Below are 22347 nucleotides of genomic sequence, written 5' to 3'. Positions count from 1 at the left end.
TCAAACCGCAGTAAACTTAGGAAAATTGAAATCATATCAAGCATCTTTTCTGACCACAATGCTATGAGATTAGAAATGAATTACAGGGAATAAAACGTAAAAAACACAAACACGTGGAGGCTAAACAATATGTTACTAAATAACCAAGAGATCACTGAAGAAATCAAAGAGGAAATCAAAAAATACCTAGAGACAAATGACAATGAAAACACGACGATCCAATACCTATGGGATGCAGCAAAAGCAGTACTAAGAGGGAAGTTTATACCTATACAAGCCTAGCTCAAGAAACAAGAAAAATCTCAAATAAACAATCTAAACTTACACCTGAAGGAACTAGAGAAAGAAGAACAAACAAAACCCAAAGTTAGCAGAAGGAAAGAAATCATAAAGATCAGAGCAGAAATAAGCAAAATAGAAACAAAGAAAACAACAGCAAAGATCAATAAAACTAAAAGCTGGTTCTTTGAGAAGATAAACAAAATTGATAAACCATTAGCCAGACTCATCAAGGAAAAGAGGGAGAGAACTCAAGCCAATAAAATTAGAAATGAAAAAGGGGAAGTTACAACAGACACTGCAGAAATACAAAGCATCCTAAGAGACTACTACAAGCAACTCTATGCCAATAAAATGGACAACCTGGAAGAAATGGACAAATTCTTAGAAAGGTATAACCTTCCAACACTGAACAGGAAGAAACAGAAAATATGAACAGACCAATCACAGGTAATGAAATTGAAACTGTGATTAAAAATCTTCCAACAAACAGAAGTCCAGGACCACATGGCTTCACAGGTGAATTCTATCAAACATTTAGAGAAGAGCTAACACCCATCCTTCTCAAACTCTTCCAAAAAATTGCGGAGGAAGGAACACTCCCAAACTCATTCTATGAGGCCACCATCACCCTGATACCAAAACCAGACAAAGATACTACAAAAAAAGAAAATTACAGACCTATATCACTGATGAATATAGATGCAAAAATCCTCAACAAAATACTAGCAAACAGAATCCAACAACATATTAAAAGGATCAGACACCATGATTAAGTGGAATTTATCCCAGGGATGCAAGGAATCTTCAATATAAACAAATCAATCAATGTAATACACCATATTAACAAATTGAAGAAGAAAAACCATATGATCATCTCAATAGATGCAGAAAAAGCTCTCAACAAAATCCAACACCCATTTATGAAAAAAACTCTCCAGAAAGTGGGCATAGAGGGAAACTACCTCAACATAATAAAGGCCATATACAACAAACCCACAGCAAACATCATTCTCAATGGTGAAAAACTGAAAGCATTTCCTCTAAGATCAGGAACAAGACAAGGATGTCCACTCTCACCACTATTATTCAACATAGTTTTGGAAGTCCTAACCACGGCAATCAGAGAAGAAAAAGAAATAAAAGGAATCCAAATTGGCAAAGAAGAAGTAAAACTGTCACTGCAGATGACATGATACTATACATAGAGAATCCTAAAAATGCCACCAAAAAAATACTAGAGCTAATCAATGAATTTGGTAAAGTTGCAGGATACAAAATTAATGCACAGAAATCTCTTGCATTCCTATACATTAATGATGTAAAATATGAAAGAGAAATTAAGGAAACAATCCCATTTACCACTGCAACAAAAAGAATAAAATACCTAGGAATAAACCTACCTAAAGAGACAAAAGACCTGTATGCAGAAAACTATAAGACACTGATGAAAGAAATTAAAGATGATACCAACAGATGGAGAGATACACCATATTCTTGGTTGGAAGAATCAATATTGTGAAAATGACTATACTACCCAAAGCAATCTACAGATTCAATGCAATCCCTATCAAATTACCAATGGCATTTTTAACGGAACTAGAACAAAAAATCTTAAAATTTGTATGGAGACACTAAAGACCCCGAATAGCCAAAGCAGTCTTGAGGGAAAAAAAATAGAGCTGGAGGAATCAGATTCCCTGACTTCAGACTATACTACAAAGCTACAGTAATCAAGACAACATGGTACTGGCACAAAAGCAGAAACATAGATCAATGGAACAAGATAGAAAGCCCAGAGATAAACCCACGCACCTATGGTCAGCTAATCTATGACAAAGGAGGCAAGGATATACAATGGAGAAAAGAGAGTCTCTTCAATAAGTGGTGCTGGGAAAACTGGACAGCTACATGTAAAAGAATGAAATTAGAACACTCCCTAACACCATACACAAAAATAAACTCAAAATGGATTCGAGACCTAAATGTAAGACCGGACACTATAAAACTCTTAGAGGAAAACATAGGAAGAACACTCTTTGACATAAATCACAGCAAGATCTTTTTTGATCCACCTCCTAGAGAAATGGAAATAAAAACAAAAATAAACAAATGGGAACTAATGAAACTTAAAAGCTTTTGCACAGCAAAGGAAACCATAAACAAGACAAAAAGACAACCCTCAGAATGGGAGAAAATATTTGCAAACGAATCAACGGACAAAGGATTAATCTCCAAAATATATAAACAGCTCATGCAGCTCAATATTAAAGAAACAAACAACCCAATCCAAAAATGGGCTGAAGACCTAAATAGACATTTCTCCAAAGAAGACATACAGATGGCCAGAAGCACATGAAAAGCTGCTCAACATCACTAATTATTAGAGAAATGCAAATCAAAACTACAATGAGGTATCACCTCACACCAGTTAGAATGGGCATCATCAGAAAATCTACAAGCAACAAATGCTGGAGAGGGTGTGGAGAAAAGGGAACCCTCTTGCACTGTTGGTGGGAATGTAAATTGATACAGCCACTATGGAGAACAGTATGGATGTTCCTTAAAAAACTAAAAATAGAATTACCATATGATCCAGCAATCCCACTACTGGTCATATACCCTGAGAAAACCATAATTCAAAAAGACACATGCAACCCAATGTTCACTGCAGCACTATTTACAATAGCCAGGTCATAGAAGGAACCTAAATGCCCATCGACAGAAGAATGGATAAAGAAGATGTGGTACATATAGACAATGGAATATTACTCAGCCATAAAAAGGAATGAAACTGGGTCATTTGTTGAGACGTGGATGGATCTAGAGAGTGTCATACAGAAGGAAGTAAGTCAGAAAGAGAAAAACAAATATCGTATATTAACGCGTGTATGTGGAACCTAGAAAAATGGTACAGATGAACTGTTTTGCAGGGCAGAAGTTAAGACACAGATGTAGAGAACAAACATATGGACACCAAGGGGGGAAAGCTGCCCCGGGGTGGGGATGGTGGTGTGATGAATTGGGCAATTGGGATTTACATGTATACACTTATATGTATAAAATTGATGACTAATAAGAACCTGCTGTATAAAAAAATAAATAAAATAAAATTCAAAAATTCAAAACAAAATACCCCTATACATATACCAATACCAAGGAATGGTGAGGATGCAGAAAAAGCAGAATTCTCATATGCTGTGTGGGACTGTAAATGGTAAAACCACTGTGAAAAACTATTTGGAAGCACCTACTAATGTGTCAGTTCATTTAATCGTTAATACTATGTGACAAGTAACTGTTATTGTCTCCATTTTACAAATGAGGAAATGTGTCACAGAAAATAAGTAACATGCCCAGGGTCACACAACAAAAATCACAGAATTCCTATTCCAACCCAGGCAGCTCGATGACGCGTCCAAGCTCTCAACCACTATGCCTCTCTATGTGGAAGAAGGTAAAAAATATATCTTTAGAGTAACCAACTATGTTCATGTTGGGTAAGAAGGAAACTAAAACCAGATCAAAGAACTTCAAAAACAGAAGGTGTTCTAAGATTAAGGGTCAGGATGTAGGCCAAGAGTAGATTTAGGAGTGAGAGAAATACAAAGTGATAAGCAATTTGCTGTCAGAAACTCAGAGTTTGAGACTTGTCCCAACATTTAACAAAAGGAATGCTTTTGATTAGCATCACTCTAATATTTGGTTAAAGACCCAGTACCTGATAACCATTAGACCTAAACCTTCTGGAGGGCAGTTTTTTACATTGGTAATCCTAGTACCTAGCACAGTGTCTGGTAAATCGCAGGTGCTCAATAAATGTTTAGTGAGTTTACCAACCCTTTATTTAAAATGACTGTCCTGCCTCTACTTCAAAAAATAAGTTATGTTTCTGACAGAGAGTAAGAACTCTCTCAAAAGTTACTACATACCTCTTTAAATATTCAATTCTGTCTTACTAATAATGTGTCATAACTGTATATGTAAAGTCATTGAACATTATTAGCGCTTTCTCTTTATAAAATTTGGCCTTTTACAGTTTTGGGGTTTTAAAAAAGAAAAAAAAATCTGATTAAAAATACTGAACAGTACAAAAACAACAGCAGGGAACATAATTCTCCCCAAATCAACTCCTGCATATTAGCAGCTTCCAGAAGAATAAAAGAAACCAAATACACAGTCCTAAAAAAGTCCATGAATAAAAGGCTTTGTTCTTAGAGAAAATTAAATAAATTATTGAATTTTGGTTTTAATTAGTAAATGAATTATTAAGCTTTGCTCCTAATGAAAATTCAGTGACTATTCAGACTATCACTGATAGTTGAGTGGTTCATTGTTTTTGACTTGTACAGTAATACAGGTTAGTGTAAAAGAAAATTAATATATAGAAAACAATAAATAACTTAAAAATAATATAGATGAAAATATAGAAATTAATTTAAATCACCCTAAATTCAACCCAGTAGCAATAATTACTGGTAACATTTTTTATATAGCTTTTCATGTTTTTCTATAGGTATGTGTATCCACGTATATGTGTACATACATGTGTGCATAAAGGTATACTTTGGACAATGTAATAATACTCTACAAACTGTTCTGTATACTGGTTTTTTCACTTACCATCTGTTATGGGTTGAATTGTGCCCCCAAAAAGATCTTGAAGTTCTAACCCCCAGTGCCTGTGAATGTGACCTCATTTGGGAATAGGTTCTTTGCAGATAATCAGTTTAAGATGTGCACATTAGGGTGGGCCTTAATCCAATACCACTGTGTCCTTATAAAAAGGGGAAAATTGGACACTGAAACACACACACAAACATATACACACACAGGGAAACCTCATTATAAACATGAAGGCAGAGATTGGGGTAATAAATCTACAAGCCAAGGAACACCAGAGATTACCAGCAAACTACTAGCAGCTAGGAAAGAGGCATAAAACAGATTTCCCTCACAGCCCTCAGAATGAACCAACTCTGCCGGCACCTTGATCTTGGGCAACAGCCTCCAGAACTGTGAGACAATAAATTTCTGTGTTTAAGCCACCAAGTTTGTGCTGGCTCTAGCAAACCATCTCCCCATGTCAGTAAATAAATGTCTTTGCCACCTTAATGTTTTCATTCTAATCCATTGTACGGATTTACGACCATTCAAATAATCCTCTACTACTGGATGTTTAAGTATTTTCCAATTTCTGCTACAATAAACAATGCTTCAACAGCCATCTTTGTACATACATCTATTGCCATTTGACTTCCTTAGATATGAAATTTCTGAGTTAAGAAGTAGTTTTTAAGCTTTTGCTTTATATGGCCATGCTGCCCTGGAGAAAGCCTGTATCAGCTTACACTCTTACCAGCAATCTCAGTGTCCATTTCCCATATTTTGGAACGTACTAAGTGTTGTCATTTTATAAAACCTCTGTCAGTCTAACAGGTAAAAAATAACTCAACATTGCTTTAATTGGCTTATCTCGTTCTAATTATTGGTAGGGTTTAAATAAGTTTCAAATATTTAATGGCCATTTACATGTTTTCCACAACGTACTGCATGTTCACTTCTTTAGCCATTTTTCTACTGGGGCTTGTATCTTTTCCTTAATAATGTGTAAGAGCTTTTGTACATAGCTGGTTTTTAAATGAAATCCAGGGTATATCTTTCCTCAGTTCTAAGTGATAGGTAGTTTTCTGGTGACCTTTCTTCTGTGGGATATTACATGTTCAAAAAAAAAAACACAAACCTATAAATGGTATTCCTAAACATTGGACCTATAAAAGGTATTCCTAAATTTGGACCATTTGGGTACAAATTTAGGACCCAAATGGTATCCTAAAAACCTATCAGGACAATTTTTGACTTATCAGAGATTTTAACTGTGACTATCTCCCCACAGTACCAGATCATTACTGATTATGCAACTAACCGAGGAAATGCTTTCAGCCTATGCTGGTAAAGCCTTTTTTTTCCCCTTTTTAGCCATGACCATAAAAATTTTATTATCAATACTGTCATTTGTATCACAGAACTGTGTTATGATTTGCTCATCCATTTGTTTTGCACAGTACTCTACAAAACAATGCAAACATTAGGAATGATTTGTGGAGGTTTTTACTCTAGACATACATATCTAGTACATCTGCTGGAGGCTTATATGAATCTCTTTTAGTTTATGAATCTTGACTATGTATATTAGATGGGAATTCTAACAATCTGTTGATGAGCTTCACTTGATAGTGTTAAACCAATGAGTTCAATAATTTTGGCTATTATTACTAAGCTGTCAATTAAGAGGGTTCTGGAAAACTGTCATAAATTCTAAAATCCAGAAATACTTGTTAAACCAGAGTTTAACCCAAAAGTCATAGGAGCATGTGGGGCTGAAGCACACAGAAGAGAGAAGTTACACTCACAGAACTAAAGTGGACGTTTACACATAGCCTTGGAGCAGAGACGGTCAGGGCAGGAAGGAACCAGAACTCACAGGATGAGGTTTGAGAGGATTAGAGAAGAGTCAGAATACAGAATTCAGATCTGGACCAAAATAAAAATAAAAATAAAAAAGGCAGAAGATTTATTGTGTCAATATGAAGTACAGCTGATTTTGGAGTGATAACTCTGGTAAACAGCCCTGTTCTCTTAAAGAAAAACCATTAGTAGGGAGGAAGAGGATGCTCTGACTACAGCCCTCTTCAATCACGTTCTTGCTGATTAAATATTAATTGGTATTTCTGACTAATGAATAAGCTAAGTAACTGGCTTGTGCTATAGGGTTGAAAACATAAACCTGAAACACACTTCTCATGTATGGACCCAGTCTATGAACCAAAGCTTGAAAATATGATGGCAAGAAATGTGAAAACTGGGAAATAATTTTCCACTTTGATTTGCCTTTGATCAGACAGGAGGAGGAAAAAACGCAATACAGAACAAGGACAAAAAAGATTGAAAATTTGGGAAATAGAGCCTACGATAAAAGATTAAAGAAGTTAGAATTACTTAGTTTGAAGCAGAGAAGAAAAACTAATTAAGGCTTTTAACAATAAAGATTACTGAAAAGCATAATCACTGAAAGCAAAGCAAAGAGAAATAGGTAAAATTCCCTGGGGCTATACAATTAAATACAAAGATTCTTACAGACAAATGTTAGGTGTTTAAACAGAACAGAAAGAAAGGTTCTGACTGGTGAATGCTTAGACGGAGGCAACATAACTGCTTTCAGGTAGGACATTCAGGTGTGACAGGACCAGCTATGACAACCCAAGCAGGCAGCCTGAGAGGTCCAGAGAACCTGATGATACAACACAGTACTGACTGGGACCTCCCTGGTGGTCCAGTGGTTAAGACTCCGCACTCCCAACGCAGGGGGCCTGGGTTCAATCCCCGGTCAGGGAATTAGATTCTGCATGCCATAACTAAAGATCCCGCAAGCTGCAACTAAAGGTCCCACACGCCACAATGAAGATCTCACGTGCCACAACTAAGACCTGACACAGCCAAATAAATAAATATTTAAAACAAAATAAAACCAAATAGTACTGACAATAATGAGAAGGTGGAAATTTGATATACAGATCTCCTGATGGCCCTGTGAATAATGGCTATCAGTTAGAAATAGGAACTGGAGAGGAGAAAGACTAATCAGCAGTTGGCCATGGTTAAAGGCCTTGTTTGGTTAGTCTTTGGAAGCAAAACTGTGCAGAGGAGCCAACATATTAATTAATGCTTCTGGTAAACTCAACAAGCCAGTCTCAAATCCTGAATGAAAAGTGTGAGTTTCAAACAGAATTGAAGAATAAGGAAAATATGGCATTAAGCATTTACTGAATGTCATTTTTAAAAAGTGGATACTGTAGGATGAGTCAAAATGGCATCCTCTTAAGATTTATCAGTTATTCTACAACTCAAAAAAGTCACAAAAGTCTTATAATGCGCAGTCTGAATATTTTTAGGAGGAATGAACAAAGTTACAGAAGGTGAGAAGGAAAAGAAAAGAAACCTGACCAAGTAGCTATTACATGCTAAATACTGTTAAGCCCTTGAAAAAGTATGTCCTCATCGGTATGATGTCTGGAATCTGTTTAAAAATAATCCAGGCTTCCCTGGTGGCACAGTGGTTGAGAATCTGCCTGCCAATGCAGGGGACACGGGTTCGAGCCCCGGTCTGGGAAGATCCCACATGCCGCGGAGCAACTAGGCCCGTAAGCCACAGCTACTGAGCCTGCGCGTCTGGAGCCTGTGCTCTGCAACAGGAGAGGCTGCGATAGTGAGAGGCCTGCGCACCGCGATGAAGAGTGGCCTCCACTTGCCGCAACTAGAGAAAGCCCTCGCATAGAAACGAAGACCCAACGCAGCCAAAAATAAAAATAAATTAATTAATTAAAAAACAATAATAATAATAATCCAGAGAGAAAGCAGGGGAGGTAAGTAGGGGTATAGATAAAGTAAGATTGTGTCTAATTTGATAACTGTTAAAAGTTTGGTGATGAGAATATGGATGTTCATTATACTCTTCTATTTTTGTTTATTTAAATTTTCCATGATTTTTACACTAATTATTAGAGAAATGCAAATCAAAACTACAATGAGGTATCACCTCACACCAGTGAGAATGGGCATCATCAGAAAATCTTCAAACAACAAATGTTGGAGAGGGTGTGGAGAAAAGGGAACCCTCTTGCACTGTTGGTGGGAATGTAAATTGATAGAGCCACTATGGAGAACAGTATGGAGGGTCCTTAAAAAACTAAAACTCGAATTACCATATAACCCAGCAATCCCACTACTGGGCATATACCCTGAGAAAACCATAATTCAAAAAGACACATGCACCCCGATATTCACTGCAGCACTATTTACAATAGCCAGGTCATGGAAGCAACCTAAATGCCCATTAACAGTCGAATGAATAAAAAAGATGTGGTACATATATACAATGGAATATTACTCAGCCATAATAAGGAACGAAATTGGGTCATTTGTAGAGATGTGCATGGACTTAAGAGACTGTCATACAAAGTGAAGTTAAGTCAGAAAGAGAAAAACAAATATTGTATATTAATGCATATATGTGGAACCTAGAAAAATGGTACAGATGAACTGGTTTGCAGGGCAGAAATAGAGACACAGATGTAGAGAACAAATGTATGGACACCAAGGGGGGAAAGTGGGGTAGGGGGTGATGAATTGGGAGATTGGGTTTGACACGTATACACTGATGTGTATAAAATGGATGACTAATGAGAACCTGCTGTATAGAAAAATAAATAAAATAAAATTCAAAAATTCGAAAAAAAATTTTTTCCATGATTTTTAAAATTATTTACCATATATAATGTGAAAGTCAGTGGGGTGTATTTGTGTACTTGTGAGTGAATGTGGGTTTAATCTATATAGAACAGAAAGGACTCCTACGTAACCCTCCAAATGGGACAGATATAGGCCCATCAACTATAAAAACGCTGCATGAAAGAAGGAACGCATTAACTAAATTGGAAGCATTAATAAGGAGGTGTAGTTTCAGAGGAGCAGGAAAAATGTAAGAAAGAAGAAATGTGAACAGAACAGAAGAACGTTGGGAGGCGGGGGGAGCAGCAAACAAACAGCAGGAAAATCTACTTCTCAAACAAAGGAAGGAAAGGTATTTTTTTGAGTAGTTACTGTGTTCTAAGACCTGTTGTTAAGTATTTTACATCATGACCTCATATAATCCTCACAGGAAATTTGTAACATGGATGCTATTATCCTCAATTTAAGATGAGGCAATAGGACCTCCCTGGCGGTCCAGTGGTTAAGACTCTGTGCTTCTAACGCAAGGCGCACGGGTTTGACCCCTGGTTGGAGAACTAAGGGATCCCTGCAGAGTGGCCAAAAAAAAAAAAAAAAAAGAGGCAATAAAAGCTCACAAAGGCCAAGCAACACACAAAGAATCATGCAGATACTAAATGACAGAAATAAGATTCAAAGCCTTTTGCCCAAGCTTAAAGTCTCTGCTCTATACAATACTACTACTTCCCAAGAAGAACATACAACAAAATAAGTAACTTTCTTCGAGGTACACAGATTAGAGGAAAGGGGAAGGAAAACACAATATAAGAAGGGAGACAAGAAAGTCAATTTAATTTTGTTATGTAAGTATATCCAGGTTGTCATGGTAGTAAAGAGGGTGAATGGCGGAGGGTAGGTAACTAAACTGTATATTGGAAGAGGAGTTGGCCAGGAGTTAGCTGAGGAGAACATAGCAAGAACAGACCCACAGAGATAAGAGAAGAGACTATGAATTGAGGACCTGTAAGTTGGTCAGTATTCATTCACTGATATAATAAATATTTACTGAGGGCCTACTCTACACCAAGACCCACGGATACAGTAGACATCAAAACAGAATAGTGTCTCCCTCCGTGGAGCATACAGCTTAGGAAAGATTATTCATAGAATTACACATAAAATACTTACAAACTAGGACGTGTTGCAAAGGAAAACCAAAGGGTGTTATGACAGCATCTAAAAGGGGGACCTTCCTAGGGACAGTGGGATGATCAGAGATGGCTTCCCTGGGGAAGTGACATCTAAACTGAGCTGAAGAATAAACATGCATTAACTAGGTGTGTGGATGGTTAGATGAGACAATCCAGGCAACAGGAAAAGCATATACAGAGCCCTTGAGATAGGAGAGAACAAGGTATAGAACTAAGAGAAAACCAGGGTGGCTAGAGTATAAGCACAAATGAGAAAGTGGGAAACGAGGCTGGAAAAGTAGGCAGGTCAAACCACATACGGTCTTTAAGATTACATTCAAGACTTCGGAGTTTGTCCCAAGAGCAAAGGGAAGCCAGTGGAGGTTTTTGATCAGGGACTGATAAAATAAGAATTGTATTTTGAAAGTGTCTGTTCTCAGGGGTTATGAACATCCAGTCCATAGATACCAAAGGGTCTGTGCATAGAATCCAGGAGTCCATGAACTTGGATGAGGGGGGAAAAAAATCTTTATTTTTCACTAACCTCTAAATAAAATTAAGCATTTCTTTCTGAATATAGGGCTTTTAACTTTGTAGCAATACAAATCTCAAATACGTTCACATTATATTTTGGTTATTGTAAAACTCTCAAAATAATGGTTTTGTCTCTCATAACATCATTATTTTAAAATTGTGGAAGTTTGGGGAAGCATTGCTAGACCTTGTTATTTAATACATTAACAATAAAGAACAGATATTATAATATCACAAGTTTTTTAAAAATAACATTTTGATAACTATATCGGTTTCCTTTGTAGTTACATTTTCAAATGCTATTCTCCGAAGGAGTCTGTAGGTTTCACCACAACTGCAAGGGGTATATGTCTTAAAAAAAGCTTAAGAATCCCTATCAGAGGGTAGAAATTGGAGGAGAAGTGCAGAGAGAAGGCAGAGAAACAAGCAATCCACATAAGATGATGGAAGCTTAAACCAGGATGGGAGCAGTGCTGGTGGAGTAGAGCAATTTGAAAGATATTCAGAAGGTAAAAGTGACATTAGGGACTCTTTTCAAATGTAATTTTCTAAGAATATTTACTGTTATAAAAATACTTATCATATAATGGTAAATAAAAATGCAGAGTCTAAAACTATCTATACAGTATAATGCTGACTGAAATTCTACTGTACACAGAAATGACTGGAATGATGAAAAGTACTTTAAAATGTTAAACATGGTTATCACCGGGGAATGAACAGCAGTAAAAATGTTTATTTTTTTTCCTTAGGATTTTTCTAAACGTTTCCATATTTTATAAAGTGACTAGCAGAAAAAGCATAATTTTAGTTATTTTTGGAAATTTTCTTCTCTTTTCTTTTCTTTTTTTTTTTTTTTCTTTTTGGCCAAGCCACAGGGCATGCAGGATCTTAGTTCCCTGACCAGGGATGGAACCTCGAAGCCGTGCCCACCTCACCCTCACCCCACGCCCGCAGTGCAAGTGCAGAGTCTTCACCTGGACGGCCAGGGAAGTCCCTGTAAATTTTTTAATGATGGGGAAATGCTTACGATACGTTTTATAATGAAAAAGTATATAAAATTGTACATACAATATGATCTCAACCATATAAAAAAATCTATAGTGAAATTATGGGTGATTTCTTTATACTATCAGATTTTCCACGTTTTCTTCCGCAAGCATATATTACTTTTATAAATTACATTATTTTTAAATCGCACGAATGGATAGATTAGCTTTGGACAGAAGGAAGGATTCTTCAAGATTTAAAATAAGAAAAAAGAACCAAGGTTTGCGATGGACAGAGTCTATTGGTGGGGGAACAGGCTATTGAGGGAGTTCACACGTAAAGGGCTCCTTGGTCTCAGCAAAGCAGGAGGCTAGGACATCTACAGCAAGCAAAGGGGCTGGTAGGGCCGGCAGTGCTAGAGTACGGGGGAAGGTCTGCAACGGCCCTGTGGGAGCACAGGGAACTGTGAGGCAGCACACAGCGCTTGGCTAAGGGTCTTTAGGAACAAAAAGGAAACGGTATGGACTAGTATTGCTCTCCGCCTTTGTAAATGATTTGCTGAGCTTCTTAAAAATGTCAGGTGCCCCTCCCAGTGATTCAGTTTGTCCAAGTAAAGGCCCAGTAATCTGCACCTTGAACAAGAGGGAGTGTTTCAGGTGAGTTCAGACCATATTTTAGGAAATGCTGGTTTAGAGTCTGGTCTGAAAACAATGGACAAATCTACTGATACATAAAATGTCTTCAGGTTCTCTCTGCTCCCATCATTCCAACTTACAAAGGGAGTCTAGCTGTTAAGATTTTTGTTCTGTTTTTGTTTCGTTTTAGAATTTCAGGAGAATAAAAATCAGCTTAGAGGGACTTCCCTGGCGGTCCTGTGGTTAAGGCTCTACGCTTCCACTGCAGGAAGCATGGATTCAACCCCTGGAAGGGAACTAAGATCCCACAAGCCTTGCAGTGCAGCCCACCCCCGCAAAAAAAGAGTAAAATTCAGCTTAGAAAGACAGGTAAGAAAAGAGTAGGAAAGACAAAGACACACTAATAGTTAAAATATACAGATGGTCCCCGACGTACAATTTTTCAATGTTACCATGGCGCAAAAGCCATAAGCGTTCAGTAGAAACGGTCCTCTGAACTTATCTTGATCTTCTGCTGGGCTAGCGTATGAAGTACGACACTTTGTGACACTGGCAGCGACAGCAGCTGTAGCCCACGGCCAGCCATGGGACCATGAGAGGAAACAGCCCATAAGCTTACAACCATTCTGTACCCAGACAACAATCTATTTTTCACTTTCTGTACAGTATTCAATAAATTACACGAGCTAGTCAACACTCTATTATAAAATAGGCTTAGCGTGAGATGATTGTGCCCAACTGCAGGCTAACCTAAGTGTTCTGAGTTATGTTTAAAGCAGGCTAGGCTAAGCTATGTCCAGGAGATTAGCTGTATTTAAATGCATTTTCAACTTATGATATTTTTCAACTCACGATGTGTTTATCAGGACATAACCCCATCGTAACTCGAGGAAGATCCATATACTATTATCTGTATGATAGAATTCCAGGCCAAACTACCTTACCTTTAGCAGGAGAGCAAAATTACTCCGCAGAGAATCAGTCACACCATTTTCGTACAATTTTTTCCTCATGAGGTTTTCGCTCACGTTCCCACTATCAGACTGATACCTTAATAATGACTTTAGCATGGTTTCAAAAGGGTCCGCTGAAACAGACAAATTAAACATTTCAAAGGCAAAGTAATCACTCAAAAAATAAATAAATAAATCTCCAGCAAAAGAACAGAGAGCAGGGAGGTACGGGACTGTAGCCAAGAGACTATGAACTTTTTTTCACAACTCCCTTGTCTTTCCTAAATGTGAACAGTTCAAGAGGCAATAAAGATTGGCAAGAAAACAATATTTTGACTGGGAATTCCACTGTATATCATTAATACTTACATAAATTTTCTACTCACATGACAGCAGTATCTTTCACTTTGTAAAAAAAAAAATCACACCACTGATTTTTAAAGCAAAATTGATGTTGTGTATGTAACTGTCAAGTATTACAGTTAAAATTATTTAGCTGAATCCAAAAATTTCTTTTCTTTTCTCCTTCATTCATTTTTAAGTGTTTCTTGTTTCCTTTTTTTTTTTTTGGCAGCAGCGCTGTGAGGCTCACAGGATCTTAGTTCCCCAACCAGGGATCAAACCCAGGCCCCCTGCAGTGGAAGCACAGAGTGCTAACCACTGGATCACCAGAGAATTCCCTAAGTGTTTCTTTAATGACTATATTGTTTCCACATATGCAAAAATACACTGTCATTGTAAGTAATTAAAACAACATAGATACAAAGAAAATAAATTCATCTAAATCTCACCACACAGAGATAGTCACTGTTAAATATCTGAGATTTTTTTTTTTACAGCTGTTAACATTTCTTACCAGAGAGAGACAGACAGAAAAATCTGTCAGATTTTGCAAAGAACTATAGTCCCTTCTTTCAGAGCACGTCTCTCAGTTCATTACTGTGATCATTCGAACACCATTTACATGCTCCCCCCTCTTCCCCAGCACTAGACTATAAATTCCACAGGAGCAGAGGCCATGTCTGGTTTTACCTATCTTTGTATTTCTTAACAGAGCCATCCTTCCACATTGCGGAAATTTTGTGATTAAGAAAACAGACCCAGCCCAGAGAGCCTAGCTTCAAGTCCCAGCTCCATCACTAATTAGTTGTGTGACTTTGGGCAAATGACTTAGCCTCCCTGTACATCAGTTTTCTCTTCTGTAAAGTGGGGATAATCATAATACGTACTTCATAAGGTGTTCTGAGGATTAAATCAGTTAACGTGTGTAAGGTTTTACAATAGTGCTGGCATATAGAAATTGCTATATGAGTATTTGAAGAACAAAATAAAATAAACCTATATCATCATATTAACGCCTGAATGTATCCTTTAATGCAGCCATTAAAAATTTTTAAGTTTTAAGTTTTTATTATGAATAATACTAATGTCTTTTCTCATCTATGTGATTATCAGTTTATGATAATTCCTTAAAATAAGTCAAAGGTCACTGCCAACCTTCTCTCCAGATAGTTTGTAAAACATTTATACTCCATGTTTCTCCATTCCCTCACCAACAATGAGTTTTGCCAACATTTTTCATCTCTTCTAGTCAAATAAGTGAAAATCTCATTTTTATTTGCATCCCACTGATTATTAGTGAGGTTGAAATCTTTTAATTTGCTTTTTGGCTATTTTTATTTCTTCTTTTTTAATTACCTTGTTTTTGCCCATTTTTCCACAATTGCATTTTACTTTTATTTTCTCATTAGTTTTCATTTACTTTATATATATATAGGTGGTAAATAGTTCCATCTCTCTTTTAAACTTTTTCGTGGTACCTTTTTATTTTACAGAAATATAGTATGTGGCCAACATTTTCCTATCTCTCTCTTTTCCTATCTCTCTCCTTTTCATGGTGTTTTTTATTGTACTGAAATTTTTTCATTTTTATGTAGACAGATTTACCCATCTTGTGATTGATGGCTCTTAGATCTCATGTCATGGTACAAAAGGGCTCATCAACAACCCCCTCAAAAAAATTTAAGATTTAACCATTTTTTCTTCTATTACTTTTATGACTCCAAATTTTAATCATTTCTAATTTATTTTGATATAAAGAGTGAGACAGGGACTGAGATTTATTTTTTCCAAATAGCTAACTAGTTTTCCCAAACCATTTATTACCTTTCCCCTTTATCATAAAATGCTACCTTTATCATATATACTCAGATTGTCTACTGGGCTACCTACTCCATTCCATCAATCCATCTAGTCCTATCACAGTACAAGATTCTTTAAGTTAATTAAGTTTTATAATACACCGTTCGACCTGATGGCACAAGAATCTCTCACGCTAATGTTCTTTCTAGATGTTTCTTAACTGCTCTTGTACCTTTACTCTTTCAGACATACCCTGGAAATGTTTTTTCAGGTTCCAAAAAAATCCTGTTGGCATTTACACTGGGATTTTTTTCGTATATATATATAAATTGAAGGAAGAAAATAATCATTTTACAATACTGTGTCTTAAATGAAGTAATTAATATAAAGACTTCAGCACAATGTCTGGCATATAATACAAAGTATTTAATAAATGTTAGCTATTCCTAAGAACAATGTATGGATCTTCATTTATAGACAACTACTCTAATTAAAAAGAAAATTAAACTTACATGTCTTATTGGGGTTGATATGCTGCTTTAGCACATCAACAGTGCCCAAACTAACCACAAGGCGCCTGCCAAACCAGAAAGAGACCACAGGCCCATATTTCTCATGCAAATTAACCAGGAACTCGTGCAAACTTCCACTGTTCACAATATCTGGAAGATTACCATCTCTGAAAAAAGAGCAACATTTGACAAAATAATCAATTTAACATTGAAGAATCAGAAAAACAATACTAGTTGATTCTGAATTAACTGTGTCAACAGATGAGAGCAAAAATACACAAAATTCAAATTACTGCAAAATCCAAAACTGAATTATATTTGACTTCTCTCTTTCGGTAGTTATATTTGCATACGGATTTGTCTGATATTTTGAGAATTCATAACACTTCATACCAGATAAAAAAGCTACACGAGGAACATCTGACTTAGACACGGGAAAACTATCCAATTTTTACAGCAACTCATTCTGAGATAGCAATGGACACCATCATTGGCTACTAAATCATAGGCTAATTTAAATCAGCTATGGCAATTTTTTCTTATTTCCTTCTATCTTAATCCTTTCTTTCTATTTTCAACACTCTCTGGCTAGCAGAAGTGAAAGAAGTTAAAGGTTTTGATTTATACAGGCTTCCTTTCTGTTCTTAACAAAGTTTAGGTAGTATGCCCAGAGATAAGTTTAGAGAAAACAAAGGAATGAAATAAACTGAGTAATCTAAAGATATGGTTTAGTTTTGATCCAAAAATTAAGAGTTGACTCTACTTGATTTAAAAAAAAAAACAACTCACTTTTCTTCTGTTGGAGTAATCCCTGGAATTCCTGCAGCTTGTCTGGAAGCCTTAGGGAAAAAATTTTAAAGAGTTTAGTATAATGAATTATCACATATCCCATAAGTCAGATGTGTTTTCCCAAGACATCTGCAGGACCTTAAATGATGGTTTTCCAAATTAGTTGAATCTCAGAGATTATTTCTATATTAAAATACAAAAACTGGATTCTTTGTATTGAAAAGAATTATCCTAATATTCCTCCTCTCTATCAATTAAACTAAGGTGTTTGAAGAATTTAACATCCATTCTACCTCAATTAATACATAATCAAGTACACTTTTCTTTGTTCTGAGACTATATATGGTCCCATCTGGCTTGGCTTTCAAAAAAAATCAATGTCATGATTATAATAGTTTCATTCCTAAAATAGTTCTCCTCTTTCTAGTCAAAGAATTTACCAAAATACAATGTGATATTCATCATTTGCTTTAATGCAGTTATTATTATCAGGGTCATACAGTCAGAGAGGTGTCTGCTATAGAAATAAATAACAAAAGAATTCATAGCAAATTGTTAAAGTGACAACCTCTGAAGAATGAACTATGAAAAAGTTGGGGGAATTTTCATTTTTTACAATTTTGTACTGGGTTTATGGTCGCTGGGTTTAGAGGTTAGTGTCTTTTTTTTATTTTACAACAAGCGTATTACTTTTATAATAAGATATCTTATAAAACTATTTTTACATAACCTAAATATTTATAGGAAAAATAACCTAAAATAGTCAACTCCAGAATCAATTCTGAATTTTGTCCATGATTTTAGCTAGTATTAATCAGAGTTTATTTGTTTGACATTCTGCCCTTTTCCCCCCACTTAACATTATACAAATAAATGAATATTTATTTATTTGAACATTTAAAGGCTAAACTGTGTTCCACTATGTATCCAGAATTGTGTAATCATCTTCCTGCTATAGTGTTGTAAAAAATCTAGGCTATTTCTTTCTTTCATTTTCTTTGTTGTAGGTAGTGCCATGAAAATCTTTGTTCAACTTTACTTTTTTCCTCCTTTGGGGTATGTATGCCAAAAGAGAGATACTAGGTTGAATGATACTAACTGAAGAGTTTTACAGTTTGTACTAAATCCTATAAGAATACTATCTAGGGGCTTCCCTGGTGGTGCAGTGGTTAAGAATCCGCTTGCCAATGAAGGGGACACGGGTTCAAGCTCTGGTCTGGGAAGATCCCACATGCCTCGGAGCAACTAAGCCCGTGCACCACAACTACTGAGCCTGCACTCTATAGCCCACGAGCCACAACTACTGAGCCTGTGTGCCACAACTACTGAAGCCCGCGCACCTAGAGTCCATGCTCCGCAAAAAGAGAAGCCACCGCAATGAGAAGCCCGGGTACCACAAAGTAGAGTAGCCCTCACTCGCCGCAACTAGAGAAAGCCCGCGTGCAGCAACAAAGACCCAACCCGGCCAAAAATAAATAAATAAAAATGAATTTAAAACAAACAAACAAAAGTAGTAGTCTGAAGTGATAATCTTTCCAAAAAAAAAAGAATACTGTCTAGGCAACAGTATGTGCAACTTGCATTTAACTGATGACAATGAAACCTACAACGTAAAATTTTGTCCTACAGTCTCATCAATAATGGAAACGTGTCAAGTTTAATATTATAAAAAGTGGGGAGGGCTTCCCTGGTGGCGCAGTGGTTGAGAATCTGCCTGCTAATGCAGGGGACACGGGTTCGAGCCCTGGTCTGGGAAGATCCCACATGCCGCGGAGCAACTAGGCCCGTGAGCCACAACTACTGAGCCTGAGCGTCTGGAGCCTGTGCTCCGCAACAAGAGAGGCCACGACAGTGAGAGGCCCGCGCACCGTGATGAAGAGTGGCCCTCGCTTGCCACAACTAGAGAAAGCCCTCGCGGAAGCGAAGACCCAACACAGCCAAAAATAAATAAATTAAAAAAACAAAAAAAAAAAACAAAAAACTTTAAAAGGAATTCCTTTATTTAAAAAAAAAAAAAAAAAGTGGGGAAAAGGATGGAAGGAACTCAACTAGAAAAAGTCAGTCGTATAAAAAAAGCCAACTTTTTATTTTCTAGGCTGAAATTATTGACTGAAACAAGTTTCCTGACCTCTCTTTAAACATGGTAGATTGATAACACGCATCAATTATCTCTTCCTGAAATCCCACAAACTGAAAGTGAAGAAATAAAAAAGGAGAAAATAAGGATAAAGAGAATGGGAGAGGAGATAACAGTGGACGAACAATCCAACCAATGGAACAACAGGCTGGTGGGTGGTGGCCCCTATAATTCTAAGGGAAAATTATTTCCAACTTAGAATTTTATACTGAGCCCAACTATCATTCAAGTGTGAAGCTAGAACAGAAAGATTTTCACACAAGCAAGATCTCAAAAAATGTGTTTTCCATGCACACTTTCTTAGGAAATTACTGGAAAATGATGCACTGCGGCAAATAAAGGAACTGAAAGAAAAGAGAGAGAGAGAGACTCATGTGGCACCTAGGAAATAGGGTATCCAACACAGGCAAAGAGAATACCAGTTCTGATAGTAAAAGGACAAGAGCTATGCAGCTGAAGGAGATGGTAACCACTACTGACTGGGGAAGGGTGATGGAAGGCTCCGTGATGGATATTTTCATGGGGAAGAAAATACAGCTGATGTCTCTGAATACTTGAACGAGTTCACTGAGCAGCGTTACGACAGAAATGTCGAAATATCTGCCGAAAACTACTGATAGGCAGGAGTGAAGAACCTCTAAAAATGTGCAAGTACTAAGTACAACCCCTCCTCACCGCACTAATCATGCTTCTACAGCTCCAGCAGCAGGCATGCAGAGGGTGCCTCAGAAGTCTGTGCGCTTTGGATAAGAGGGCTCCTACACCAACCTCCACCCTTCAAGAGGAGAAATGAAGAGTGAGCCCCAGAACACCAGGCAAAATGCTCTCCTGCCCTTTACTATATCCACATCTTCCACGTAGCTAAATTGATGAGATCCCCAAATTGGCATGCACCTGGCAAGACCCTGCCAACCTCCCTGACAATCGTAGCCTCACCACTATCATCTACCTTGAGACCATCTAGAATGTTACTATGACCTTTTTCCTTACCTACATTAGACAGCACACTAAGCCCAGGACTACCATCCTCAGGTCTTCCCTCATCCCCCCGACTCCTATTCCTACAGAAGTTTATCCTCTTTCCTGACCCATCTGTCCCCAACTCACAACTCCACCTGATCTCAGCCACTCATTCTCATGGTTGTACACGAGGTCTTGACATTACCAATAACTTCACCATCTCCAGAGTTTTAACATCAAGCATCCAACTCTCCAAGCACCTCCTATTTTTCCTTTTCACTATTTTTAACATCTTGACTCCAAAAACTATTTTTACCCCAAAAGGACTTTTAACCCACCCACTCATATATTCATTTTTCACTCTGTCCAGCTTAGATTACATGGTCCATTATAACCACTCCCTTGCCCTGTATCCTTTTGTCAAAAGCACCTAGTAAAACACCAATTCTAATTAAACCCAATATTCTGTCAACTGCCCCTGATTCCACATAGATGAAGAAAAACTGCTGGGGAAAAACACACCCATGCTGACTAGTCTTATTTTAATTTCATGACCCTCAAGTGAGCTGCCTGGAAATCTCATTTCCCTACTCCCGCACTTTCCTAACCTTCTAGATGGCTATTTCTCAGAAAATAAGATTCACTGAAAGTTCCAGATTGTGCAGTTGCAATACTCCAATCCAATCCATTTACCAGCGAGAATATTTAAGGTGTTCTGTCATTGCCAGTGATGTATTTGGCACTGTGCTGCTGCTTTACAACTTCTGCTACAAAACCACCACCTTGCTTTGTAGATGATCCCTCATCCATTAGCTCCTTTGTTTTCAGAACCACCTTCTGAGGCTGAAGAAGGCAAGAAGAGAAAGAAGGCCGGAAGGCGATTCAGAGATAAAGCACTTGGCTAGGTGAAGCTCACAGCTGACCTCCCCCTGCGCAGGGCTCCTTCCACGACCCCTTTATTTGGCCCGTGAGGCCCAGCGAGGAGCAAGACCCGGTCTGGACCTTAAGGACTCTGGATTTCAGGAATGAAAGTCGAAAGACAGAAGAGTAGACAACAAAAGAAACACTGGGGGAGAATCCTCGGGAAAGGGGAAAGGCGTGGAGCAGCCTGGAGTTTCCTCCCAGGCACACTAGAAACTGGGACTGGAGTGGGCAGAGTTACTGCCCGAAAGCCACCCAAGCACTTCAGACCCGCCCTTAACAGTGGCGTGGCGAGGGCAGGCGCAGGGAGGCCGGACCCGCGGACCAGCCCTCAGCCCCCGGCGGCCGCGCCCGCGCTGCTGAACCACCTGCCCGCCTCACTCGGCGTCGGAAGGCGGCCGTGCGGCCCGCGCCGCTCCGTCCTCAGCGCCAGCCCCGCGCGCGCCCGCGAGGCGTCACATGCCCCGGGAGCCGGGCCCGCGCGGGCCCGGAGCTGGACGGAGCAGGAGCCGGAGCAGGAGCTCTCCCCGCCCCCCCCCGGGCCCGCCCCCTGCGGCCCGCCGCGGGCAGGGCGACGTGGATGCGGGCGAGACCGAGGCCGAGCCGGCGGTTACCGGGTAGAGGTAGAGCACCGCTCCCACCAAAGCCAGCAAGAAGGTAACGGCGAAGATCGCGAAGTCCAACATGGCTCCTCCGCCCGGGAGCCACGTCTCGGTTCCGCGCTCGGCAGCAGCGCCTCAGCCTGGTGGGACCCGAGCAACGGAGGGGTGTGCGGGAGCGCCCGCCGGACGAGCGAACAAATGGGCCGCTGGGGGCGTGGCCTGGGCCGCCGGGGCTGGCGAGGGGAGCAAGGGAGCGCGGAGGAGCTCTGGGAACCGCGCCCCGAGGCGGGATTCCGGCGGACGCGACTCCAGACACGCCCACGACTCCGGGATCGAGTTGCTGGGGGAAGAGGAACCCTGGCTTGGAGAAAACGTTAGGAGTTATCATCGCTCTGCCCCGACCAACACTTTTCCAAGTAGATTTAAAATATATGTA

The 22347-nt window shown here is 38.6% G+C and overlaps 1 protein-coding gene across 3 annotated transcripts in view; it reads right to left on the bottom strand.

The window, feature by feature from the left end:
* Positions 1 to 22146, bottom strand: part of LOC118897925 (cytochrome P450 20A1) — a 73427-nt gene extending 51281 nt beyond the window's left edge. The window contains exons 1-4 of one of the 3 annotated variants that reach the window (XM_036857564.1): positions 21924 to 22146; positions 17292 to 17341; positions 16503 to 16669; positions 13840 to 13982 (exon numbers count right to left, since the gene is read on the bottom strand). In XM_036857564.1, coding sequence (XP_036713459.1) covers positions 13840 to 13982; positions 16503 to 16669; positions 17292 to 17341; positions 21924 to 21995 — 432 coding nt within the window. In that variant the 5' untranslated portion in view covers positions 21996 to 22146. Of the gene's footprint in view, positions 1 to 13839; positions 13983 to 16502; positions 16670 to 17291; positions 17342 to 20103; positions 20200 to 21923 lie in introns of those variants that run through there. The other 2 variants (XM_036857565.1, XM_036857563.1) reach the window with 2 other exon arrangements.
* Positions 22147 to 22347: the final 201 nt, after the last annotated feature.

This window comes from Balaenoptera musculus, chromosome 7 (genome assembly GCF_009873245.2).
Source record: "Balaenoptera musculus isolate JJ_BM4_2016_0621 chromosome 7, mBalMus1.pri.v3, whole genome shotgun sequence".
Lineage (NCBI taxonomy): Eukaryota > Metazoa > Chordata > Mammalia > Artiodactyla > Balaenopteridae > Balaenoptera > Balaenoptera musculus.
This window is presented reverse-complemented; position numbering and strand designations above follow the sequence as displayed.